The sequence below is a fragment of the Aulonocara sp. 'chitande type north' Nkhata Bay genome, linkage group LG18 (genome assembly GCF_057382095.1).
Source record: "Aulonocara sp. 'chitande type north' Nkhata Bay isolate Kocher_YH1m ecotype deep benthic linkage group LG18, A_spYH_male_GT1.1, whole genome shotgun sequence".
In the NCBI taxonomy this organism is placed as follows: domain Eukaryota; kingdom Metazoa; phylum Chordata; class Actinopteri; order Cichliformes; family Cichlidae; genus Aulonocara; species Aulonocara sp. 'chitande type north' Nkhata Bay.
Genome location: NC_141361.1, coordinates 13,944,257 through 13,972,041, shown reverse-complemented (window position 1 = coordinate 13,972,041; position 27,785 = coordinate 13,944,257). Strand labels below are relative to the sequence as shown.

Below are 27,785 nucleotides of genomic sequence, written 5' to 3'. Positions count from 1 at the left end.
CTTGAAATACGCCTGAGGTCATTGTTTGTCTATTTTGCGTGTCCTAAACCAAAACTTCTCAGTTCAGATTTATTTATAAAACTCCTAAACATTAAAACGAGTCATTTCACTGCGATATATATATAATAAAGTTAACACAGCAACCCCATTTGAGCCACACTTTGAGGCAGTGGGGAGGTAAAACAATCCTTTGAAACGGAAGAAAGGTCCTGCGTAGTGTGGACAGGCGGCGGGTCGGGAGAAGATTTGCATTGACAAACAGAAGATGATAATAAGCTCTTGGTAGGTTAGCGGGATCAGTAACAGTTACTCAGTAGGAAACAGGAGAATGGGCAGACGGGGGTGGGGACAAAATCACCTGAAAAGAACACAATGGGGCTCTTATCTAAACTGGATAGAGGTACATGAGATCCAGGTGTGCATAATCGCTATTTAGGGTTGTTTTTGATTTGGTACAATTGTATGGTCATATTAATAATTTTAAAAAAAGAAAAATGTTAACTAGCTTTGTCCAAGTTGAAATAAAGTTCATACAAAGAAAAGGTCCATTTCTTTAAGGTAAAAAAAGAAGAAGAAAAGTTTAATTCTGTTGTCCTGCAGTTTACTTCACAAAGGAACTGGCAAGCAGGCTCACAACTATAAATGAGGAAAACAGTTTGTTTCTTTGGCTGGCTGTAGCATTTTTGTCCTGCAGCGTAAACCACATCGCCTCCTGCAAGTATTTCCACTGCTGCTGAATTTAAAGCGGCTTAGCATATATGGTTAAATATGTTAAAAGTGGAAGAGAGCATGTTAAAATGAGAGTGCATATGATAATCTGTTGGAATATGTTGCAATGTAAAGAGCTCTTACATAAGTTCTGAAAGACTTCCTCTATCAGTCCTTATGGCAGTGGAGCTGAATCAGTCTGTTAGAGAAGCTGCTGCTCCACTGACTGTCGGTGTAGAACTTGGACACAGCAAAAAGTAGTGCAGTGAACTAAGGTGAGCTGTTTTCCCTCAGTAATATAAATATTTGAGGGTCAGATCCCTCTGGGACTCATTTGCCAGGGAGAGAAGTAAGGAGCAGGCGACTGACTGATGGATTGGTGCAGCGTCTGCAGTAATGTGGATGCATTGGTCTGAAAGAGCTGCGTGAGAAATCAACGATGTAGATTTGCTGGTTCATTCTCCATTCACACCCCCACCCATGGCTTGAGTTCTGGGTAATGACTGAAAGAAGACATTGTAGATACAAACAACAAAAGAGTGTCCTCCAAAGACTTTGTCTTTCTAGAGGTTGTCACACTACTCCTCCATATCAATAGGATGCCCCCTGAGGTGGTTCGAGCAGGATGCCTCCGGCCACCTCCTGAGTGAGCTTTTTAGGGTATGTCCAGCCAGATTCGAGACCCCAGGGGAAGATCCAGGACACTGTAGAGCTTGAGTCTCTTGGCTGCCTTGCCCTGGAAGAGGTGTCTGCAGAGAAAGCGGTGTGGCTACCTGTGCTTAAACTGGAGTCCCCCTGGCCTGGATTAGAAAGTGGACTGCATTGGATTATAGTGAGATGTGTCTAATACTTAGATTATTTTCATCAGTGACCACGGGAATCAGTTTAGTCTTGAACAGGTCCATCCTACCTGATAACACTCCATGTGTTTCAGCCAACAGCTCTATTACAGCACATCCTGTTATCTCATTTACGAGCCTGCCAGCCTGCTTTTTATTTTACAGCTTTCAACAGTCAGAATGTCCTGAAGCCAAGACTATTATGTCCGTATACTGGAGTGCTGTTTCCTCCCTTATACTTGATTTAGACTTGTAACTTGCGTAGTAACCAGAAACCCCTTTAAATGTCTACACCGCAACCTTCCACACCATTCGAGTTGTTGTGGTATGCATCGGCCACACGTGTAGTTGCAATTCTCGGGAGGTGCACATCAGGCTACGTAGAAGGTTACAGTGTTGGGTTAAAATGAGTTTCCAGTTACAGAGTAACTTATGACATACATTACCTGGTGAAACATTATTCACACACATGTGGGTCAACAACCAGATGATGCCGTAGTTATCGCTTTTCTTTTTTTAATTATTCAAATGGCATCCCCATTAGGGCTGAACGATTATGGAAAATAATCTAATTGCGATTTTTTGCCCCAATATTGCGATTGCGATGCGATATGCGATTATTTTTTAAGGTCTTTGTCTTCTGTATTATTAAACAAAGACAAGCAATACATCATATAGTATGGCCAATACTATATTACATTAATTTTAAACTGTTCTTTCCTGGAAGACAGACCTCTGTTATGATGACATGAGGTGATGCATGAATTGATGACTGACATTTTTATTTAACTTCTTCAATCACAACAGTATATTTGAACATACACAATAGTTTATTTTTAGCTTACAAACATCTGAGCATAAAGTGCTGACAAGGAACCCTGGTGTAAACATTAAAATGAAAGTCAGTACAATGTGCAGATTGCAGAAATATACATAAACAAAATCAGTGGCTTTACCACACTCAGTTTTTCGACATCTGTGAACTACTAGACTGTCATTCAATTAAAAAATAATATTAAATAAATAAAACTAATAAATAAAAAATACACACATCTTACTGATCTCTGCAGTCAGTAACATTACACATAAAGTGCAAACATAATAGCAATTGTATAAACACACACACAAACACGCCTTTAAAATTTAAAGGCGTGAAATTGGACGGTCTAGTTCTGATTAGCGTCACCGCTGTCTCGGTGGAGTTTAATAAACTCGGCCGTCTGCTTCTTGCTATCTAAAATATAACCAGACACTGGCGTAAATTCTCGACTGTCTCATACTTCTGTTTAATAAGTTTTCTGTTTGACGTTTAGTCAGCTGTGTGAAAACCAAGGAGGAACCCACCCGGGGGATTAATAAAGTTTTATTTTATCTAATCTAATAACTTTAATCTCAGCCAAACCGATTTACTCACGAACAAACAAAACACTGAAAAAAGCCCAACAATAACATTTTTAGGTTGTCTAAGTGACTTATATATTACGTTTAACCCGAGCAGCGAAACTCCGCGGTGATCTGAAAATGATGTGCCGGGAGTTGTGCCGTTCTCGGCCGCATCAGTAACCCTCGAGCTCCCGGCTAGCTGTCGAGCTGGTGGGTAGCAGACGCCTCTGAAAACGTCGAAGCACTTTTGCAAATATGGGATATCTTGATAAACCGAGCAGATATTTGATGTTTACACAACTACTTTCTCGCCTGAAAATATGTTAAAAGTTTATTTTGTGACCCAGAAAGATTAGTATGAGTAATTTTAAAACTTAGTAGCGGCCGCCATTGCTGGAAACTGGAGTTTGGCTGGGCCGCGCTATGAATTCTGGGATATGGTAGTAATTTGGACAGCCTTCGGCGCGTCGCTGTGACGTAATCGGTCTACAAATGCGGCCTCAGGAGGATGCAGCCCATGAATTTGGACATGTCCAGAGTATAATCGCAGCCTTTGCGGTTAGAAAATTGCACTTGATCATGTCGCGATATTATCGCAAATGCGATATATCGTTCAGCCCTAATCCCCATTGTGTTTTAATGTTGTTAAATGTATAAATATACAGCTTAAAATGTAAAGTGCTTTTAACTACTGTGCAAAATGTTTAGGTAAAAAAATAGCATTTTAGTTCTTCTGCAAAAATCAAAAGTAAATATCTTATTTTAGATTTCTAGACGTTTGTTAGTATCCAAGTGAGTCTGTTAAAACAGCAGAGCAACAGGTGATTGTTGTCGGGAAACAACTGAGCTCCGTTCACATGTTCAGTATAATTTTGCACTCAATTTAAGTAGTCCTATTCACCCATTACAGTGTTAACCACAAATTATGGGATAGCTCAGACAGAACAGCACAGGAGAGAGGAGGGAGACGGGGAGAGCACAGACTCATCTTAGTGGACACAAAGGTGTGGGTTAGAAGCTGAACAGCTAAAAGCTTTTTACTATTTTTATTATTATTTTTAAAAACAGCAAACCGGAGCAGCGGGCTAATAAAGAACTTTAGGAAACTTAAGAGTCGTAGCTTTTGTCCTAAAAATAATTTAAACTCCCCAGTGCATACGTGCTCCTGTAAGCCATGCTGCAATTTTAAGGTCTCTCAGAGTGTATCAGCAGTCCCTTCCAGATTTTCTGCAGAAGCACAAAGGAACAGGCAGGGTGGATGACCAAGAACATAGTGGAGCCTGTAAAGGACACATTTGGCTGGCTTTCCTCGAAATCAGATGACAGTGCAATGAAGACAAATCTCTAGTCAAAGAGAAGTCTGGACAAATGTGGCCCTTAATGCAAAACCAGCAGCCACAAAAAGCTGAGGTGTGTGACTCACCTGTGTTTTTAAAAAAACCCAAAAAAAAAACAGGTAGCAGATGGTCTGCTTTGTTCTTGACTTTATGGTTTCACAGCTTTACAGCACAAAGAGCCTGTGTTTTATTCTTGGTGTGGCACACTAGCAGTTAGTGTTTACATACTGAGAGCGGTTCAGTTCACATGGTGAACAGAGAACGGCTGATACTCCAGTGATCAAGCCAGGTAGATCATATAGACGGTGACGCAGGGGCTTCCTGTGTAGCAGTCTCAGGTAACTGAGCTGTGTGTGATGGATACCTGCTTCTCCAAACAAAGGCTTGTTTGATGGCTTCTTTTCCTCTTCATGTTGTGAACCGGAGCAGACTCGACTGGGTGAAGCAGAGCTGAGTACCACTGGCGTGTTTTTCAGTGCTGAGCAGACAGTGCAGATGTTGTGATGAGTTGGAGGAGGGTCTGGATGCTCTGACAGATTTCTGCAGTTTATGAAAATCGCACTAAAAACAGACAGAAGCTCTAGAAGATGAGAGAGCTTCTGCCTTGCTTTTAGTTACCTGTCATGTATGATTACAAGGAATCTAGCTTTTAGTGCAGCTTGATCCCAGACACACTGCTGGTGTATGAGCTTGGGACAGAGAGCATAGCCACAGATGTTAGCACCAGAGGTTGTGTTTGACCTTCTCATCAATGGTTTGTCATTCTGGCAGACAGAGTTGGTTTAAGTCCTGATAAATACGACTTTGTCACATCTGATGAGTCTATCGATTGGTGGCAGTAGCCCAGTTAACCTTACTGTATGAAAAATGAACATTTCTATTCAAGTAGAATCCTACAGCCAACTTCAAATGATGACTTCTATAACAGTGAGGGACACTGACCTCCACCACCTCTAAAACTGAGCTGACCATACTTGATGGGAAATACAGATGGGAAATTAAATTTATGGATGTTGCTTTTAATAAAATTGTCACATTTTCTTGTTAGCTAGAAATCTAGATCACAGGATTTGTGATATACGAGTGCATTGCTTTTACTGGCTCGTAGTCGGTGAGTTGGGAGACTGAACAGATTCATTTGATGCCAGTGTATCTATTCTCAGCTGAATTTCCCAAAATATGTGAAATTCATAATTACAATAAATTAGGATAAGGATGTTTTCCTCTTGGTCGCTTGTCTGCATTTCTGTGCCAATTCCTCATTTCACCAGATGGGAAGACTGCATGTGACACGTTTTTTTTCCTCTGCTCTTGCAGGAGGTGAGCGAGCCCACCAAGGAGGAGAAGGCGGTGGCCAAGTACCTTCGGTTTAACTGCCCCACCAAGTCGACAAACATGATGGGCCACCGAGTCGACTACTTCATTGGTTAGTTCTGGCCTGAAGTCTGTGGCCTCTGTCTGCAGAACACACAGATGGAGCAGAGTCTCCGTCACAATTAATACAAACCAGCGCCATGTTGGATGTTGCAGTATTTGTGTGTCACGTTGGTAAAGAGCTGTGAGATTTTCCACATGTTTCTGCTGCAGTTTCACTCACAGACCTGACTGTCCCACACAGTGTTTATGTTTGATTTGTTTTTGTAGCACAGGTGAACCTTTTTGTCAGTTTTGGGAAGTACTGTTGACTCAGTAGTTGTAGGTTGTGCAGGTTGTGACTGCTGAGGTCAGCTTTTCTTCCTATCTCATGACCTTACCAGTTCTTACCTTTGCTGTGGGCTACAGTAGCTCCAGGGCCCAAATGAACATGTTTGAAATAACAGTGTGGCCTATAGCTCATGTTGATTCCAAGATAAACAGCAGCCACTGTCATTACTAAATGTCATCTAATTTTCTACTAGGCCAAAATCTGCAGAGTCACATGGAAGGTTTGGACTCAGTGGCCACAACAGTGCACAACATTCAGTGCAGTTTAATATTGCACTTGTTTTTTGTGTTTGCCTCTATTTATTACTCTACCTATTTATTTCTGCGTGTTTTTACATTTCTCTATGCATTTCTGTTCACTTCAGTCCAATTTTATTTATAAAGCACCAAATCACAACAACAGTCGCCTCACAGTGCTTCATATTTTAAGGTAAAGCAAAAACCCCAACAATCGTTTTGCAAAACAAGGGGGAAAGTGGGCATGACTCAAACCAGATTAGCTCAGCTTTCACTTCTGTTGTTAGAGGAAGGACAAAAACAAAGATGTTTTGGGCAAATTAATGTATAGATGTATGACCTCACACCTGTTCTCATTAGGAGTCATGACTGCATGGATATCAGGTGAACAGGTAAAACTATAGTAAGACTGAACATTTGCCAGGTTCTGTATCCCCTTTTTAACATCTTCATGGTTTTTTTTTTCAAGCTGTTTGATTGATTGATTGATAGATAGATAGATAGATAGTAGGGGTGCAACGATATTCGTATCGATATTGAACCGTTCGATACAGTGCTTTCGGTTCGGTACGCATATGTATCGAACAATACAAACTTTTTAATTTATTTGATCAACTTTCCTTCTGACGATGCTGTCTGTGTTGAGCGCTCAGTGGATCTGCGCTCGACAGTGCAGCCTAGGCGGAGTAGTCGAACGCAGATTCACTGAGCGCAGGGCAAGCTAGCGAGACAGAAGTTAAGCTCTCCTTGCAACATGGCAAATTGAACCTCCCCCACCCTCATTCAGATCTGGCGTTTGGAACTATTTTGGTTTTCATGTGACGTATGACCCTGAAGGTAAGCGCGTCATGGACAAAAGTAAAACAGTATGTCGGATGTGCCACGCAATGCTCAATTACATGGGTGGGAACTAGTGTGTTAGCGCAGTTAGCTCGTTAACGTGTTGGCCGTCCAGCCCCACGCACGGGGCGATCCGCGGTAGCTGCTCTCGGGGGCTCTAAGTGTTAACGGAGATTTGCCGTGTTGTGGCGTTAATGTCATTTTAACGAGATCAACGCTGACAGCACTAGTGGGAACACAAGGAATATGACTGCACATTTACTCCGACATCATCCTAGTGCAAAGACAAGTGGAAGCAGACAAAAACAACAGTACGCATGCTACAAACTTTACCCGAGTCATTTAGACAGCCGTTAGCACATGATTCTCCTTATGGGGACCTGATATGTTTAATATGCTGCTGAGAATATAGCCCAGAAGAAGCGGATAGTATAGCTTTTATTTTGGAAAGAGCCATTTCTCTGTAATAAACTCTCTTTTCCAAAGATGAGTGATTTCTCGATCAGATAAATTTATTTTTTTTATTACTTTGTTGTTTCAGCAACATTAAATTCAAAAACTGTACTTTTGAGTTAAAATATATATTTATAATTTTAATAAATGACAAATTAAAAAGACATGAACATTTTTTTTGTATCGAAAAAATATCGAACCGTGACACCAAAGTATCAAACCGAATCGTGAATTTTGTGTATCGTTGCACCCCTAATAGATATAGATAGATAAAATGATGAACAGGAGCCAATATAATTACATCACTTATTTTTAACATAAAAATAGAAAAGGGATTTATCATCTGAATCTGCAGCTTCTTTCAAGTTACTGTTCCAAAGTGACCAAAAAAAGTCAGCAATTAGAAGTTTTTAGTGATGATTACGTTGGACTTCTTCTCGAGTGCCTCCTGCTGTGCCTCATATTGTGTTGATCAATAGCTTGGAAGCAGAAGTTAAGACTGTTTAAGGCTTAAGAGTGTGAAAAATAAAAATCTATGTACTATTTCATGTTAAAGGCCGTCCACATCACTGATGCATGTTGTTGTTGTTGATGTGCCTACTGCTCTGTCTCGTATTGTGTTTATTAATACGTTGAACAGTCCACAGAGTGTTTTGTCATTTCAGTACACCTTCAGTGCTGTGTGTCTGTTGCATCTCCTCATTTAGCCTCCAAGGCTGTGGACTGTCTGCTGGACTCCAAGTGGGCCAAAGCCAAGAAGGGAGAGGAGGCTCTGTTCACCACCAGGGAGTCAGCGGTGGATTACTGCAATAGGTAGCTGCCCCGTGGAACACATCCTACCACACAAGCTAGGTTTTTATCACATAACAGTATATTTTTGCTTCTAGCACTGGCAGTAGAGTTACTAACGTGGGGTTGCAGCTAACCCTTACTATACATATAAACAAGATGGAAATAACCCCATACAGTAAAGAAGAGCTCAATGAATACAAATACCAGTGCAAAGGACTAACAAGTTTAAGTAGTGTTTATTTCCTGTATTTGTTTCATCATTGATGATGATTTCTTTATTTTGTCTAATATGTTAGAAAGTTAAAAACACCTGCAAATACTTAAATCTGAGAAGCTGGAACCTGAATAAACTTTTTACAGAATTATTTGAATGATAAAAAAAATGCTGAATAACTGATAAAAAAAGATTATCCATATGCTTATATAAAACCTTTTTATTAACTTAACTATGTTCTAGCACAGCTATCAACTCTTGTAAACTCACCAGTCGTTTTACTTGTCGGTGAATCACACACATCGGTATTTACAGCCTTTCATTATCTGATGTCCTCTTTCTCTATTTGTAGGCTTCTAAAGAAACAGTTCTTCCACCGAGCTCTCAAGGTGATGAAGAAAAAAACAGAGAAGGACACCAAGAAAGAAAAGGAGAAGGAAAAGCCCAAGAGTGACAGCAGCAAAGAAGAGGAGAAAAAGGGGAAGAAGGAGAAAGAGAAGAAGAAAGAACCCGAGGCAGTTGAAACTAAGAAAGAGAAAAGTGTATGTGACCCTCTGAATACAAAATGAAATGTGCCTTATTCACTGGGATAATAACAGTTTACCTTCAGCTGCTTGTTCCCAGGTGGAACCAAAGTTGCATGTTTGTTTCGAGTTACCTTGACCCAGCTGATGGGATCATCCTAACCTGACAGTAAATGGGCAGATATGTTGACTCTGAGAGTTTAAAGTGCGCATAGAGACAGATCTGTAGATGTCCTGGAAAGACGCCCAGTTCAAAGTCATATTTACATGGTGTCTGGTCTATGTTGGCAAAGAGAAAGCATGACTAAGCTGAATGTTAACAACATACCCTGACAATTTAAACTCCACAGTTTAAATTAACTTATAACGGTTCAAATAAAGTCTATTTTTTAAATGTACTTTTGATTTGATCGGACAGGATGACAGTCCTGGGACCCCCAAAAAGAAGAAAGAGGTGAAGAAGAAGTTTAAATTGGAGCCTCACGAAGATCAGCTGTTCCTGGATGGAAATGAGGTGAGTACGTAAATGGTAAATGGCCTGTATTTGTATAGAGCTTTACTTAGTCCGTAAGGACCCCAAAGCACTTTACACTACATTCAGTCATTCACACACACATTCACACACCGGTAATGGCAAGCTACATTGTAGCCACAGCTGCCCTGGGGCGCCCTGACAGAGGTGAGTGCGTTTGCAGGATTGTTAAATCTACACAGGAAGTGCTTGTGAAGTACTCAAAGCGTGCCTCTCTCCTGCAGGTGTACGTGTGGATTTATGATCCCGTCCACTTCAAGACGTTTGCGATGGGTCTGATTCTCGGTAAGTCAGCTGAGTTCTTCTCCTCGACTATCAAAAACAGAATGAAAGAGTTATCTGACACGAATTTTCCTGGTTTTTGTCTTTCAGTTATTGCGGTGATAGCGGCCACACTGTTTCCGTTGTGGCCAGCTGAAATGCGTGTTGGCGTGTATTATCTAAGTGTTGCAGCTGGCTGCTTTGTGGCCAGCATCCTGCTTCTAGCTGTCGGTAAGTGCAAACAGTAATAAAATCATTGGTCCGGGCAGGGATGTGATGAAATTTGTGCCAATACATGTTGTAGATGAGACGCATTTCCACAGCTGAAGACTGTGTTCTGTATTTATTTAGTGAAAACTGTGCCATATGTCAGAGGGAAATCTCCGCAGTTCCCACCCTTTTTCTCCACTTTTGCAATGTAAAAGATATTCTATGAAAAATTAAGGCAGCACATGAACAATTTTAAGTTGGATTTCTGCTGAGATAAGTAGAGGATGGTTCAGGGTCAGCTGATCCAGCAACTATAAGTTTTATCAAAAAGGAAGGTTTGAAGTTTAATCTTAAAAGTAGAAGGTTCTCCCAAATCTAGACTGGGAGCTGGTTCCACCAACGGAGGGGTCTGAAAGCTAAAGGCTCTGCCTCCCATTCTAATTTTAGAAACTGCAGCAGAGGATTGAAAGGGATTCACAAAATAACCCATGGGGACCAAAAGCGGACGGAACCTGATAATTCAATTCAATTCAATTTTATTTATATAGCGCCAAATCACAACATAAGTCGCCTCAAGGCGCTTCATAGATACAGAGAAAAACCCAACAATCATATGACCCCCTATGAGCAAGCACTTTGGCAACAGTGGGAAGGAAAAACTCCCTTTTAACAGGAAGAAACCTCTGGCAGAATCAGGCTCAGGGAGGGGCGGGGCCATCTGCTGCGACCGGTTGGGGTGAGAGAAGGAAGACAGGATAAAAGGCATGCTGTGGAAGAGAGACAGAGGTTAATAACAGATATGATTCAATGCAGAGAGGTCTATTAACACATAGTGAGTGAGAAAGGAGACTGGAAAGGAAAAACTCAATGCATCATGGGAATCCCCCAGCAGCCTACGTCTATTGCAGCATAACTAAGGGAGGATTCAGGGTCACCTGGTCCAGCCCTTTTTTAGCAAAAAGGAAAGTTTTAAGCCTAATCTTGAAAGTAGAGATAGTGTCTGTCTCCCGAATCCAAACTGGAAGCTGGTTCCACAGAAGAGGGGCCTGAAAACTGAAGGCTCTCCCTCCCATTCTACTTTTAAATACTCTAGGAACAACAAGTAGGCCTGCAGAGCGAGAGCGAAGTGCTCTAATAGGGTGATATGGTACTACAAGGTCATTAAGATAAGATGGGGCCTGATTATTTAAAACCTTGTATGTGAGGTATGTATTAAAGTATGTAATAAACTTTTCTTAGCTTCCAGGAGACTGATTGAGGCAACTACCAATGAGAGCGCAGAATACTGTAAATGGTCATATAGCCTGTTAGTAAATAGAATATAGGGTTGCCTAGGCAACCGTAGCCTGGTGTGTCTGCAAGCAACCAGCTGTCAGCTTTCAGTGTGGACACAGCTTAAGCCTGCAGTCTGAGAACAGTGTCTCATTAGGTTAATATGATACTGTGAGGTCTTTAAGATAAGATCAGGCCTGATCATTCAGGACTGTATGAGGAGAAGGACTTTAAATTGTGGTTTTAACAGGGAGCCAGTGATGAGAAGCTAATGTGGGAGAAATATGGTCTCTCTTTCTCCTCCACTTTTTGATGCCAGGTGTGTGTTAAGTTTATCTCACTGCTTGGTTCCTGTCTCCTCAGCTCGCTGCATTCTCTTCCTCATTATCTGGCTGGTGACTGGCGGGCGCCATCACTTCTGGTTCCTGCCCAACCTGACAGCAGACGTTGGTTTCATCGACTCGTTCAGGCCGCTCTACACCCATGAATACAAGGGACCTCGAGGCAGCGAGAAGAAGGGCACAGACAAGTCAGACGAGAAGGACGGCGGCACTTCCACCAAGGCTCAGAAGTCAGACAGCGACGAGAAGTCGGACAGTGAAAAGAAGGATGGCTACGAGGAAGAGGAGGAGGATGAAGAGGAGAGTAAAGAGGTAGGGCGGGAGGAGGGGAAGGAAGCGGAAGGGGAAGGAACGGAGGAACGCCAGTCAGACACAGACAGCGACCGCCGAGAGGATGAAGGCTCACAGCACAGCAACGGAAACGACTTTGAGATGATCACCAGGGAGGAGCTGGAGCAGCACACGGAGGAGGAGGAGGAAGAAGAGGAAGATGAAGAGACACAAGAAAGGAAAGAACGGTTTGTGAGTGAGACTAAACCTCAGACTGCTCAAACATAAACTTCTTCCAATCCCATCACTCTCTACTTCTCTCTGTCCTTCCCTCCCTCCCTGCTGTGATCCCAGGACCTGCTGGTCCGGCCTCTCTGAGGCTGCAGAGAGGTTCCATCTCTTGTTGTTGAGATCTTCCACTAAAGTACCGAGATAGACGCAACACTGAAAAGTTAACACCCACAACAATGGGGAAACAATGTTTAAAAAGAAGCCTTACGGTGGATCCGTTTCCTCCCACCCAAATGTTATTTATGTATAAATGAAACTGCCACCGGACACATTTGCCTGAGGAATCCATCAGACCAGACCTCCTCCACTTTTTTCTTTTTCTTTGTGTCAGTTCAAACCAATGTCTCTTATTTATATCCCATCAATGGATTCATTTGGATGTTTTGTATGTGAGGTCAGACCTAGAGTAGGTATGAGTTTAAAGAATTAAAGAATTAAACTGACCAGTAAATAAAACACGTTCTGTTTTTTGGCCACCTTTTTGTCATAGGAGCTCTGTATTGTCGGTATAATCCACGGTAGTTCTGGAGAAAGCCAGGAAGCCACTGTTCTCTCACATTTTGTGGTAATTTAGCAAGCCAGCTGTGCCAGGAGCGGCAAGTCTGATAGCTTTCTCAGGCAGCAAAATGACCAGCGGGTCAGCTTTGAAACCTGAACCTCACCAGATGGACCAAAACCTGTAGTTTACTCAAAAGAAAAAAATAAGCAAATCAACTATAATGTGGCTGGATGGAGCTTCTGGACAGCAGAGCGTTCAGCTCTTTGAGGTACTTGCTATTTTCAGTTTTTTTTTTTTTTTTTTAATGGCTTATGATCATAGTGCAATCCTGTACACACTGTGTGAAGTACTTCTAGTTCATGTTTAATAATGTGGGACTCATCTTTAACAGTTAGTGTGAGCAACTGGGATGCAGGGCCTACTTCACTAAAAACAAAAATTGCAACATTTGCTGTACAACTAAAGCAAGGAGAGGTAGAGTCGGCTCATTCATTTGCAAACAGAACCAGATAATAATGTTACGCAAACTCTAGTGCCAAACACAGCTCACGACGACGCACGCTTTAAGAGGGAGAGCTGAGCGCAAGGCGTGTTCGGGTCAATTAGTTTTGTTACTGTCCTGTCAAACTCAACACAACTTTCACAGAGAAAAAGCACAGCACGGTTGTCGTTAGTGTGCAGCTAAACAAAGACTTGTTGGTCTCAATGAAACCGTTTAAAGGCATTTGCACTAGACTCCAACCATGTCGGTCCCCGTCTCGTCTCGCACAAGCCGCCACACAGCAGTTGGCGGGCGTCGCTTTGTGAATCCAGCTGGCGGCTGTGGTGCCACTAACCGTGGTCCAAGCTGTTCCTTCACATTATCTTCTGGCTAGAAATGTCTTAGATGCTGTTTTTAGTCATAGCGAGAAGTTTATTTCAGAATATAAAATAGAAATGTATCATTTATAAATGGATTCTATTGATATATCAGATATATGCATTTACTCAGTCTAAGAATCAAAGTTTGCCCCTGCTTTTCTGTAGGAGGTGTAACTTTAATCCCCAGAGTATCTATTTTTGTTTTTAATATGATCATAAAGTGTACTCATTATTTAAAGGTAACAACAGTGGGAGTCTATTAGATATCAGCATTTTTATCTGTCTTTTTTTTTTTTTAAATACATTTGCCACAAAACTGTTGAACTTGTGACACGGTGGGTTAGTTGTGTGGTGCCATGTGTCTCACAAACAGTGGTCAGTCATTAACTTGAGGTTTGCGTAACACTAACAGTGACCTGCCGGTTCCCCACACACTCTGATGAAGTAATATTTTAAAATAATCCACACAGCTTTCTCTACAACTCTTTTAGTTTCTCCTCTAGCCTTTGTAGTTTGTTGCTTTGTCTGCTGTACTTCCATTTAGCGCTCTAATGACCACGATGTCGTCTTGTTTATGTGGTTTTTTTTTTCTTCCCCAGAAGGGGTAGTGTCTTTTTTTTTTTTCCCCTTCCTGAGTTGCCAGTGTGTCAGTGGCTGTTCTCTGAATATTGGCATAAATATTTCACAAAAGAGAGAGCAGGGGAAAAAAGATTCTCCCAGTTGTTCTTGACTGTTGCACAGTATCGGTCTGTTGTATATTGTAGTATTACTCTATGCTGCTGCTGCTTCTCATCACGCATTTCCGGGAGAAATAATGAAAGTGGAAAAAAAACTGTAAAACCTCCATGTTTTATCTGTGGTCAAAACAAAAAAAAAAAGTGTCTTTTGATCACCTAGTTGTCCACATTTGGATTGATATCATTCTCAAGACTGTCTCCTGCAATATTGGAGTATAATTTAATAAAATTGGATGTCTGGAAGTATATATGTATCTTATCATTGCAATAAAAATATAGAAAGCACAATGAGCACTGTGATTTTGTTTCTAATATTAGATCTGTGACCACCAAAAACAAATTAATTTTTTCCCCCACAAATATTTGCAATACATGTAGCAAAGGCACTGATTAATTTAAAATGTTTTAGTTTAGCCCATCTCTTCTCTCTTCAAGATCTTTTGACTTCTGGACAGATTATAGGGCAGTGGGGGATTTTTGTGGGATTATTTCTTCAATGTCCTGCTCTGGCCACTCGTTTGAATGTGTGACTCCAACTCAACTTATCCCTCAAACTACCTGACCTTTGTGTCAAGTATCATTGGAGCGAGTAAGCACTACAAATCAGGGACAGAATGGCTTTTTTTTTCACAGATTCCAGAATTTCCAAACCCAAAGAGGGACTGCATTCCCAAGGATCAAACTTCTTCGGTCCTGCCATGAATCTTCTAAGAGAGACCTGAAAGGACCTAATCTGATTGTACGTGCCAGCACGCTCTAGCACATTAAAAAAATACAAGGTGTTTTTGGCCACACCACACCAAATCTTCACCCAATCATCAGATTTGTATGAAAGCTTGTTTCTGCCTTTGAATTAAAAAAAAAAAAGTCAGGCAGAACAAAGTTGAAATTTTGAGGTATACCAAATTTGATCTTACCTACTGAACAAGTCAAAATTTTAAGATAAACAAATTTCTATTTCAGTGCCACAAACATTCAATTTTATTTATATAGCGCCAAATCACAACAAAAGTCACCTCAAGGCGCTTCATAGATACAGAGAAAAACCCAACAATCATATGACCCCCTATGAGCAAGCACTTTGGTGACAGTGGAAAAGGAAAAACTCCCTTTTAAAAGGAAGAAACCTCCGGCAGAACCAGGCTCAGGGAGGGGCGGGGCCATCTGCTGCAACCGGTTGGGGTGAGACATGCTTCCATTAATTTGCTTACCTGCGCTTTAACCCACTTCCTGACAATTAATTTTAAATACCTGGCTCACTGTGTGCAGCGCACCAAAACGTGAAGCAAACATGGCAAGACTTACATCTAAAAACAGCAGCAGTGCTAACATCAGTCCAGAGAAACAGCAGTGAATGACACGTAATTGTAGAAAATGTGCTTATTGAATGATTTTTACTGGCTAACTAGAACTACTAGTTTTCTCATAAGAGCTAAAAAAAAAAAACTGATTTGATGAAGGGAGAGTTTGGGTTCACATAAAGATGAAAAAAGGAAAAAAAAGTTTGTTTTTTCTTTATTTTTAAGTTTGGCTCCTGCTACATCTTTTAATCATTTCACAATCTGTTGATAACGACGGCGACACAGAAATCTGACTTGCATTATAACTCAGGCTGAGAAGTTTGTAAGGCAGCTGAAACATGAAGTGTTTTACGGTGAGAACAGAAAGTAGGCCGTGAACTCCACAAGACGTTCATAAAGTAGAAAACAATCACATACAGTCGTCTTTGGTTTACTCCGTGATAGAAATTTCATTTTAAGTCGACTGTTTTCTTAAACTTGCTTCAAACTCCTGTCCTGAAAATATTCAGATATTACATAAATATGACGTTAAATAAATTAATCCTAGATTCTTGTATTTACAAATGTACATTTAAAGGTTGAGTACAAAGAGTATGTTTGCTTCATTTCAGCTTTCAGTGTATCTCTACGTTTATGTCGCTAACATCTAGCACTCTTACACTTATCATTGATGATTGTTTAGTACTCATGAGGAGCTTCGGGTGGTCATCATCATGCAATTGTTAAGATTTTTTTTTTTCCATTCCCGGGTAAGATGAAACATGCTTTCTTTCTGGAAGATACACATAAACTACAGTGTGTATTCACTGGACTGTAATGCATTGATGACTTGGGGTGCAAATGATCACTGTGCACCGCTGATTTGACGCTGATTTGGTTGCAGACGATTCCTCAGTTCGTCTCTGAACAAACCTGATCCCTTCGTTCTCTCCGGGCTGCTGCAGAGAGCTTCAGGTGAATGTCTTTGAACCCCAACAATACCAGTCAGTTTTCTGTGTCTGACGAGTCAGAGGTGTCTGCGAGTCGGGCCTGCCTCTTGCGTACGTTCCAGTGCAAACACTGAGCCAGACTTTCAAACCAGTCATACACCAGGTCGTGACAACAGATCGATGGCACCGGATAACAGGAGGTCGTGATCTTAATACTGTGGGTAGAAGAACAGACGGAAGAATCATCTTAAAACTGAGGAAAAAAGTATTTGTAGTGAATCTGTTACAGACGTCGACACTTGTGCTTACCAGTCTCCGTGCTGGATCTCCTGCCTCTTCCTGCCATCAAACGACACCCAGGCAGTGTTCCTGGCATCAGGGGACAACGTGATCTGTTTCAAGGAAGGCGAGGACAGACTGTCAGTGTTAGAGTTAAAACAACATCAGCCAGGCGAGCAGCTCCATTTTACTTTTAAAGCATTTTCTAACCAGCACTGACAAACTTACGGATGAGAACAAAGGGCACGTCACTCATTTTGTGAGCATCTGGCCATGAACCAAAGCACCAATGCAAAAACTGCTGTTGTTACCAGATAAAACAAAGTGACTATAATTCAGAGCGGCTGACAGGAACAATTTTATGAAATGTATCCAATATTTCTCATTCAAACCCTTGTTAGAGCTGGTATAAGTAAGAGGGTTACTGGAGTTATTCCACAACGGTGGGGTAAAAATTTAATTAAGATATTTAAGCCTGTAATAAAGTGATGGACAGACCACCAGCCTCACAGCAAGAAGCTTGCTCGTTCGAACCGCCTGACCTGGTACCCGGAGGATTGTGGGTTTTCTCTAACAGTCCAAAGACTTGCATGTTAGGTTACCTGGTGTTTGTTTGTAGATGCCTCCAGACCAGTGTTAATGTCACTGACCAATACATTTCATCAATGGCCTTTTCTTCTGACAAAAACAAAACAATAGCTAAATAAAAACTAATGCACGAGGACAAAAGCTATGATGAAATGTACCGACACTTTTATGAATGAGCTGAAGATAGTCTGTTGAGACGAAATCCAATCAGAACTAATTAAGTTGTGTAGAATGGTGGTACACGTTTGGAACAGATCTTCTTGTGCAGTAAGGTTAGACACGCACATTTGTTGTGCCCATAAGACACAGTCTGAGCTGGGTTGGGGGGCGGCCACTAAATAGTACATGGACTGGTTCTTTTATAGCTTTTTTCTACTGTACTTGTTTTATAAACCATGCCTCATTCCCCCATTCATAGAAGCACTTTTTTTCCTATCTAAGATTCACACACTCACTCTCTGGTCGGATCAGAGAACAACTTGGGGTTCATCATCTTGCCCAAAGGTCTATTTTGTAAATCTTGGTGATACCATGTTTCAGAGAGGAGGATTATCTGTAGTACACTCATTGGCTGGTGACTTGTGACTGACATGTCATTAGCGTATGTGCGAACAGCTGCACAGTCAGATGCGACCATTCCTCTGTTCATCTTTTGGTTTTGTTTATTTTAAGCCAAGGTAGCAATGGTGAAAACACTAAAATATAGGCTTCAAAATGGGACTTCACTAACCAGTAGCTGATCTCATGGCAGCTGCATCCTTTATACTGTGTTGGCAGATCGTGTTGATGGCTCTTTTCACGTTATTTTGGCTCAAGGTGAATACAGTGAGTGAGTTTGGGCTATTAGTGTGGTGTGAAAGCGCACTGTTGTGTGGGGGGAAAAAGATGCTGGATTTCTAGCAATATGGACTTCTATAGATTATGTTAGATTCATAATTGTTGTTTGGCAACATTTAAATATGATTTAGTTTTTTCCTTCCGTCAGCACTGAGAGAACATTTAATATATACAAAACACAATAAAGATGTTTCCAACCTCCTCCTTACCATGAGCTCCACCCCAGCAGGAACCACGATGGGCCTGAAAGAGAGCGAGTGGGGGCAAATGGGAGTGACCATGATGGCGGGGACATTGGGATGGATCATAGAAGCTCCTGCTGCAGCCGCGTACGCCGTGCTGCCTGTAGGTGTGGACACGATCAAACCTGGAGAACAGAGTGAGATGGAGGCAGTTTATAACATTTGCCTTTGAGTTTATTTGTACACAAACACTTTGTTTCAGCTCTAGTAGAAACCGAATCAGTGCTCTGGAAGAAGCACAGACCCACCGTCTCCCTGCACTGAGGTGATGAGTCGTCCATCAAGGTACAAGTCCACGTTGGACAGGTAGGAGGAGGGTCCTCGATCCACCACCACCTCATTCAACACCTGCACATGTACGTGTACACACACACACACACACACACACACACACACACAATAGATAAGATCAGAAGGCCTAGGGAACTCTGCCATGTTCTTAGAAAGGATATAAATCCTCTCTCCGAATACTGAAGACCCAAAATATGCAACTGCAGTGCCATCTTTTGACCAAATGACACATACTTAACTCATTCACTGCCATTGACGTCTATAGCCGTCAATTGCAGTGAATGAGTCAATGGGTTTAACTCATTCACTGCCAATGGCTGGCAGTGAATGAGTTAATATGAGCAGTTATCTATAAATGTGAATTTAGTGCAGTAAAATGAAAAAGCAAATAAATGTCTTTAGCTCGGGCTCACTAAAACACAGTTAAAAAATAAAACTGTAGCAATGGTTGTGATTTTACAGATCAAGGAAACTGTATATAGACTGTATGGAGACAGCAGAAAAGATTGTATGAACTTGCCAGAGTGTCATGCTGTTAATATCCACATGGTGGTGCTATTTACAACAAAATTAAATCAGTTTGTCCTTTTAAGTTGGCACTAAAATTTCAGCAAAATATCTGGTTGATTTTTCCACCAAACACTCAAACAAGCAAATCTAATAAAAGGAAGCCTCTGGTTGGAGATGAAGGTCTAATAAACAAACTGGTTGTCATGTAAATTGTAAATAAACTCCACACCCATTGAGCAGTAAAACACAGAATAACATATCCATGTGTTCCCTGAAGACAGCCTTAAATCTGCTCAGTGTACTCCATAAAACAATAAACTAGTACATTACAGAAAGAAAAAAGTACAAGCAGACTGACTGCAAACAAATCATGTTCCACACTTCAGTGAGTCTCACAGCCTGCTGCAGCGCCGTGTTGTGATGTCTGACAGATATACTGACGTCAGCTGAGCACAACGCAAACATCCTGCTGGGTGCAAGCAGACATGATGTAATGTGAGGTCAAACTGAAGCTCAGGGATCAGAACAATCCGTCACTGTCTTTTATCGATGAGCCTAAAAACTCCAGGGGGGTGAGAGGACTAAGGAGAGGGCTGTGCTTAGAGAGAGAGGCTATGTGTGTGTGTCGTGTTCGCTAGTTACACAGTGTGTCAAACCGAGAACGTCAGGAATCATTAAATATCCATTCGGCACTGACTCCACTGTTGACGCCACAGTATCCTTGGAAACTGGCTCAACAAACATTCATAACATCCGAATTTCTCTCCCGAGCAGCTTTATTATGACTGTTGCCATGGCAACCAAGCTGATGATCCCTCACTGAGCCCTAGACTACACACACATACACACACAGTCAGGTTCCATCATCTTAATGGCGTGCAGGAGTGTGATCGGGAATTAACAAGGAGGCCAAACTGCAGTCCCATGAGCCCAAATATTTACAGGAACTAAGGAACCACAGGAACTTAACTGGGAACTAAGAGGTCCCAGCTGCTGAATCTAAAGGACCTCAGAGAGATTAATCATATGATAGATTTAAAAAGGACTGCATTTTAGAGACCCGCAAGGAAACAGCAACATGGTTGTGGTGCTTTCCTTGGCATCTCAATGATCTCAGGTACAAAAGTTAAACCTAAGGCTTTTAGAGAGTTAACTGGATTTTAAATCAAATAATCAGGTTGTGACTGGAATGTAGACTTTCAGTTTTAACTTAAAAGGTTTAACAAAAGTACTGTTTAAGAATTCATTTTCATACATAGTCTCACATTTTCAGAAGTCCTAATTTTGAAATCCTTCAACATACTGTTGTTTTTTTGCAGGCTGATTGGCTGGTAACCCTATCATCATCATCATCTTCAGGGTTTCCCACAAAAACCTTAGGTGGTTTGTGTTTTAAGATTTCTTTTAAGTGTGTGTTCAGTTAGATAAAGTATTTTATCAGCCTTTTACACAGGTAAAACCTGCCTGAAAAGGTTAGTCAAACTATCAGACGCAGCATTAAAGATGCAGTCACACTGAGTGATAAAAGTGTGTAAACAGCATACTGGAAATACATTTAAGGGCTTTTACTGGTAATTGTATATTTAAGACATTTTGAGACTCACAGACACCCTGATAAATTCAAAGGAGCCATGACTGTGAAAAAGTAAACTGAAAACTCAGCGCATCTGTCTCCAAAGTACACAAACAGCTGAGGGACGCAACGAAGCAATCAGCTAATTAACAGATGCTTCTCTCCTGCCCTGACACTGTTTTTTCACTCTCTTTGACATCAAACTGTTAGGTCGTTCAATGAAGGTTTGTAACCCTTGCCCTCATTATAATATTTTAATTTATCATTTAGTGGCACTGATAACCGCGTGAATAAAAGTTTGCATCAGCCATGTGTCTTCAAGCTAGCCACAAGAGTTTCATCTGTTGCCTGACAGCTGCACACTTTCTTCACACCAGAAACCCCAGAAGGGTTGACTGTGAATGGGTAAATGTGACCTGTGCTGTAGGAACTGAGTGCTTCATAAGAACAGAAAAGCTCATTCTATCCACCTACTAAATTCCTAAAATTATTCTTCAAAATCATGAAAAAGTTCCAGCCTGTAATCTACATTTATGTTTATCTTGAGAATTGTCCAACCATTAATCTGATGATCTGATCATCAGAATGACGTACAATCCACCTCAGCTTCTAAACAAGAACACAAAAGCCAACAAGCTTATTTTTGGGGCGTAAACAGTCCAGCAGCTGATATTCTCACTGACCATTTTAACAAACCTGTAGCTGCAGGGTGACCCTGCCAGCATCAGTGTTGGTGTGTCCATGAGGAAGGAGTCCATTGTGCTCCGGCTGTTGTTGTGGCCCTCCGCTGTACGGCTGCTCTCCTGTTCTCTGAAGCATGTCCTTCACCACCTTCACCTTCAGACGACTGCGCAGAGTGATTGCTGCGTTGCCTGAAAGTCCCCCAAAAATTGCCGATCAGGTAAAAAGTTTCCAATGAAACTATTATTATCCAGAAAGAGCTGCAGTTTACCTTCAAACACTTTGGCTACTTCAGTCTTGTATGACTCAAACTTGAACGGTGTCAGAAAGCCCAGAGAGCCAAGGTGGAATGCCATGACTGGAGGGACACTTCCCTGCGGAAAAGAGAAGGCACGTCATTATGTAAAAATTAAAACCAACTCAGAACAATAGAAATGATCCAACCTATACTTTGAAAAGCTCATCGACAGGAAAACTGTAATTAAATATTCAAGTCCAAGCATTTCTTTTTATATTTTAAACAAACATTAATTCAGAAGAGAAGGAATCTGAAAGATTTGTTATGGTTATAATGCAATTACAATGCAAAATGAACATCTGTTATAATATTACACACACGGCAACTTCTAAAACACAGTGTGTCTTTGATGTGATTCATTTTGCTATTCTGAGTCTGTAACATGAAGGAGCAACAGTCATAAATTACTCACCAGGGTTAAAAACGCTACATTAAAATAGAAACAGTGGAAAATGTAAAACTCGCTTTTTTTTTCTTTTATGTCACCGCTACAAAGGTCTTGGCTAACGTCAATAAGGTTTTCTGACATTTAGAAAAAGAAAAAAGAAAAAAAAAAAAATCACAATACCTGGAAGAGCGAAGAGGCGTAAAGCAAAGTCCCGTCGCCACCCAGACAAATGATGAGATCGATGCAGTCGGATATATCATCATAACCTGACGTCACACAAAGTAAGTGCTTAAAAAATACAACAATGTTACTTCAAGCATGAGCCATTAAAAGATTTCCCCCTCATCAGACACTGCCAACATCTTTCATCATATTTACTCAATACTCAGGATCCCTTATTAAAGTTTCACCTTTTGCACTACTTTATAACAGTCACAACACAGATTGTCAGAATATTTCATTAATGGCAGTTTAAGTGTTTTTAATAGAAAAACACATTGGGAAAAAATGCTGCATGGGAGCATCCAATAACATGAATGACAAGGAAACAGCCACCATATGTAGTGAGGTACTGATCCAACACAACATTAACTAGGAAAACAGAGCAGTGGTTCAAACATGCAACATCCTCTCTCTGATAGCAACTCTTAAAACTGAACACGCTTATTTAACAAACAACGACACATCCTTTAAAGTACTACAATATAAGATCCGAGCGCTGGAGCCTATCATAGCTGTCACAGGGCAAGAGGTGGGGTACACCCTGGGCAGGTCTTTCAGATAAAAACCTACATGAAGTAGGGACAATGAGACTAAAGAGCTATAGGAACAAAAAGATGCAAAGCACAAATAAACAGAAAAACCCAACACTGACAACACTACTTCGGCTGTAGCTAATGTAGTTAATGGAAACAATTTAATAAACCCAACAAAAAACAGATCAGGAAAGAAAATTTAGCAAAGCTGCTCTTTATCTTGGTTTGAAGGATGACTTTATAAATAAAGATCATTTAGTTATACTATAAAAAGAAGATGAAATGCAATAGAAACAACACATTGTTATACATGTTTTTTTTAACACATCTCCAGTACCCTTTTTTTTTTTTTAAACAGAAACACAGGAAATAATGAAAAATGAATGTAAATAATTTTAAATATGTAATCATTCTGAAAGGAAAACTGTAAGTTCAGCAAGTTCTTTGCATTGCTGATGTGGTCATCTTAAGAGTAGAAATAGAATAGCGCTTAGGGTAACATAATCAATAATTCAACACTTCATCTTTGCCATTTTTACACTTTTACTGAAGAATAAACATCAAAAGATTGCACCTTTTACTAAACACAAATATCTGGTCTTCTAATGGTCAAGTTTTGTGTTGCTTTGGGTCTCACCCTCTCTGAAGGTGCAGAGCTGATTACGGATTGAGCCGAACGCCTCGTCCTTCGACAGCGTGGCGTCATCTGCGACCCTGCGCTCCACGTACACCATCATCTGCTTCTCCTGACACAAAAACGCACAACAACAGCCAAAACACACACAGACATCTCTTAAGTGTAAGCCTTTCAAAATAACGTTAAACATGTGCCAAACACATGTAGCTAGCTTAGTGATAGCACCTGTATGGAATGCAAATATGTGGATTCACTGTCCAACACCGACCGTCTGGTTTCACAAAGTACAGCTTTTTTTTTTGTTTTTTTAAAACAAACATCTGGTCACAAGGTGTTGTAACTGCTTGAAACGAGACTATAACTTACATGTCTGGACGCTTTCCTGCATTCTTCTTTATGATTATTTGTTGCTCTTAAGGTCTACAAGTGTGTCAGTGTACACTTGGTTCTTTGCCATGTTTCTCAGTAGGTACATGGGTGAAGTTTACAACTCGCCAACAGACAAAACTGAAGTGAAATCACTTTTTAAAGAGACGGCTCAGCCCAAACTCTACTTTTGTTCTGGCCTATTTTTTGTTATTAATTTATGTATGTTGCCCAATTTTGGAGATACTTGTTGTTAAAAAGAAAAGTCTGTCTTCTCTGAAAGAAAAACAAACAAACACAGTCTGTTGTCCTGGTAAAACACAGACACATGGTAGTGTCCGCTGGATATAAAAGATAATTTAATCAGACCAGGCCACCTTCTTTCGTGGCACTCAGAGCAGTCTGTGCCGCCCTGTGTGATCCGTCAGTATTAATTTGTTCTTTAGCAGCTCTTATGTAGGGCTGGACCATGCAGGCAAGCTTTCCCTGACCACAAACATCAGTAAGCTTCGGGTGCCTTTGTCCTTTTTGCCCCAGGTTACCTGTAGACCCTCAACTCAAACTATCCCAAAACACCTGCCATTTTGGGGATGCTCTAACTCAGCAGCCTAGCATCGAAGCTTTTATCTCGCTGACACATGAACTTTGAAAACTGTCTGATCGCTGCCTGACTAACATACTCTTAACAGCAGAAATAACATAATCAGTGTCAGTAGTTTTATTGTTGTGGAAAATGGGAGTGCAGTACATTATCGACTGTATGACACTATAAACGCTGGGTCCTGTACCTCTACTAGAAACCTGCAGAGCTCTTTGAAAGGTTCAGCCAGGCTCTCATCTCTGATTTTCCTGATGACGAGCACATTCACTGGAGGTTTGTTCCAGGTGAGCCTCTGGCTGGCTGGGTCTTGGATGTGCCTGGGACACGGACACAGACATAGAGAAACAAGTGAATAAACAAACACCTAAAACTACAAACGCCGTCTCTCCGCGGCAGGTTATAAAACACACACAAAAAAGAAGAAATGAACACATATAATATATTTAAATGAGTTTAACGTAACCCTACCACATTGTACTGATAGTTTAGGTCAGTCTGCTTTTGATCCTGACAGACATCAAATGAAGTAAATCCAACTGATACCATGTCTTCTCAATTAAATAAATATGATTCAGTATTCTCAAGGAGCCTAGTCATTCATTAACCGTGATGAATGACTCGGTCACGTTGAGGTCATGTCTGTACAGGCTGGGGTCAAATTCCAAACACAAGAATATATAAAATGCTCTTTTCCTCATCCCTTTACCTTTTATCTCCCTTCTTCTTTGTGTGGCGGATAACAGGCATTGTGCAGGTAAATCTGTCTGTATGCGTGTTCACAAATCAAGGCCAAAGAAACTCTTTACGATCAGGTGACGATCACTATCTGTAGCCCACTTTGTAAGCCTTCCCATCTCAGGTAATATCCAATCACAGCATTCTAAATTTATCTTATCTCATTCAGTTACACAAACTCATCTGTGTCAATGTCCTAACAAACACAAAGTCCGACTCATTCAGCACCCTCATGCTTACATGACTGAAGTTGGGTTGGGAAGAATGCAGGCTTTGGGTCCGAAGTGAGTGGCTGGATACGGTCCATGTAGAAAGTGGGCTCTTCTGTGAGAAGGAAAGACAGTGGAGTCAAGAGAACATCACCTCATGTCCCAAGCAGCAGAGCTGTGCCAGTGGCACGAAGGACCAGCTGGCAACCTGCAGTGCAAACCTCTTAGGAGAACTTTCCGCTGTGTCGCTTGCTGAACTGCAGGGCTCCAAGTGCTCGTGTTGGCCTGGCAACCTCCGGCGCTCAATCTCCCACAGCAGCTGTTCATGATCGCCCCCCCGTCGCTGCGACCTCTTCCCATCCCGTCGTTTCCTTGGTGACTTGGACGAGTGCTCCCTGTGCTTAGAGGCCCTGGGTGACTCTGACATCTGACCGAGCGGGGCGGAGGGTCGCAACATGGCTCTGTCCGGCACTGCTAGGGGCCTCGATGGAGGATTGGTCTCTGAATTTTCCATCCTGCAATCAAGGAACATAAATACTGGGTTTGGATGATTTCTTATAAAAATCAGTCAAACTTGAGTAAAGTTCACATCTGACAACACAGGAATCAGGTGACACAAGATCTTGGAGTACATTTTAAATTACATTAATTTTTCAGGCATTTTTGAGTCCTCATATTATATCATAAGGAATGTCTAATTTTTACCAACATTTAAATACATGCTCATCTTCTAGTCATGATCTCCTAAGTTTAAATACTTTTCCAATATAGTAATTCCCAATGTCCATCAAATTCCTGTGCACTTCAATTGTAATTCTTAAGGTTTATAAACAAAGAAATCTGACTGAGGCAATCAAGTGGGAGGCACTCATTGATTTGAGGTACTCATTACTGAAATACTTAAGAGCCCCCCCCCCCAAAAAGGAAACAATGACAATGCCTGACTATTTGAAATAAAAATCACCCAATGCTTTGTTACGTTATTTATTACTTGGTTCCAGCTTCTCAAAGAGGAGGATTTGCTGCTTTTTATTGTTTTATAAAATGATACATTTCATGTCCTAGGATTGTGACATGTTGAATAGACCACAGGAAGCTTTGCCTATACCAGACTTCTTTCAGCTGCTCCCTTTAGAGGTCACCACAGCAGATAATCAGCCTCCATCTCACCCTGTCCCTAGTATCCTCCTCTGTCACATCAGCCCTTTCTATGGCTTCCTTCTCTGTCCTCAGAATCTTCTCTGAGGTCTTCCGCTGTTCAGCTCCACATTCAACATAATTTGGCCAGTATATCCACTATCACTCTTCTGCATATGTCCAAACCATCTCAGCCTCATCTCTTTGTCTCTAAACCACTTAACCTAAGCCGTCCCTCTGATGTACTCTTTTTTTAATCCTGTCCATCCTGGTCAGTCCCAATGAAAATCCTCACACCTTCAGCTCTGCCTCCTGTCTTATTGTTAGTGCCATCCTCTACCCTATACAGCAACGCCTATACCAGACAGACAGACATTTAAAGGCCAAATAATAATAATAATGATGATGATAAATTATAAAAGCTCAAGAGTCCCACAACGTAATTGTTTTTAAATGTGCCTGATAAAGTAAACCAGTATATGTATGTATTTAGTGAGCAGATAATCCTTCAACCTCAGAGGTTGAAACCTCTAAATTACCCTAACAAATCACAAATAAAACATTTTTACTTGACTGATAAATCGTCTCTGTTCAACTGCAGGTTAATTAGAAAAATAATGACTGATCATTTCAATCATATGGACTTCTCCATCCTAACCGGTGAAATATACGTCAAGAAAACACAGCTGTGCAACTTTCTGTTCAGCCCTCATTTTCCAGCAGTGGCCTTGGGCCCAGTTCGGCTGACATAACCGTCCGTTTATAACACATTGCGCTCGCAGAAATTAAACTAACAGACACACACATAGACACACAAACACCTCAGTACCTGCCGTGACTAACGGCTTTGGAGCCGTTGATCTGTTGACAGCTACCGTTACCTAGCAATGGCTAACCGGCTAACGGGTCCGATCGGCAGTGAAACTTAACAAAGTGAAGCCTTACTGTGTCACAAACACGCGAACGCGCAGATGTCGTTACTAATTCACCGCGGCTCGGGAATATTTAGACGGTACCGAGCGTGTATTTTAAAAACGGAAGCGCTGCTATCAAAGAGTACAAGTTGGCACGTTACAGAACGGCGCGTGACCGGGGAGGTGACGTCACCGTTTGTCAGACAGCG

The 27,785-nt window shown here is 41.2% G+C and overlaps 2 protein-coding genes across 6 annotated transcripts in view; one reads left to right on the top strand and one right to left on the bottom strand.

Moving 5' to 3' along the window:
- The window catches only part of sec62 (SEC62 homolog, preprotein translocation factor), a 15,217-nt gene extending 624 nt beyond the window's left edge, over window positions 1–14,593 (top strand). The window contains exons 2-8 of the mRNA XM_086272121.1: window positions 5,585–5,693; window positions 8,209–8,314; window positions 8,860–9,049; window positions 9,450–9,545; window positions 9,788–9,848; window positions 9,936–10,055; window positions 11,670–14,593. Coding sequence (XP_086128247.1) covers window positions 5,585–5,693; window positions 8,209–8,314; window positions 8,860–9,049; window positions 9,450–9,545; window positions 9,788–9,848; window positions 9,936–10,055; window positions 11,670–12,205 — 1,218 coding nt within the window. The 3' untranslated portion in view covers window positions 12,206–14,593. The remainder of the gene's footprint in view (window positions 1–5,584; window positions 5,694–8,208; window positions 8,315–8,859; window positions 9,050–9,449; window positions 9,546–9,787; window positions 9,849–9,935; window positions 10,056–11,669) is intronic.
- Window positions 12,986–27,785, bottom strand: nadkb (NAD kinase b). Of its 5 annotated transcripts, XM_086272118.1 has the most exons (13): window positions 27,492–27,785; window positions 26,696–27,017; window positions 25,747–26,040; window positions 25,557–25,640; window positions 24,769–24,898; window positions 23,615–23,723; window positions 22,403–22,488; window positions 21,808–21,910; window positions 21,552–21,727; window positions 18,730–18,829; window positions 18,449–18,606; window positions 16,845–16,927; window positions 12,986–16,750 (listed from the first exon to the last, which is right to left on the bottom strand). In XM_086272118.1, the coding sequence occupies exons 3-13, from the start codon at window positions 26,037–26,039 to the stop codon at window positions 16,591–16,593; spliced, it is 1,482 nt and encodes a 493-aa protein (XP_086128244.1). In that variant the 5' UTR covers window position 26,040; window positions 26,696–27,017; window positions 27,492–27,785; the 3' UTR covers window positions 12,986–16,590. The 5 variants fall into 5 exon arrangements, with proteins under 5 accessions (XP_086128244.1, XP_086128245.1, XP_086128243.1 ...); XM_086272119.1 differs by lacking the exon at window positions 26,696–27,017 and having other exon boundaries at window positions 27,608–27,785; XM_086272117.1 differs by lacking the exon at window positions 26,696–27,017 and having other exon boundaries at window positions 27,492–27,784.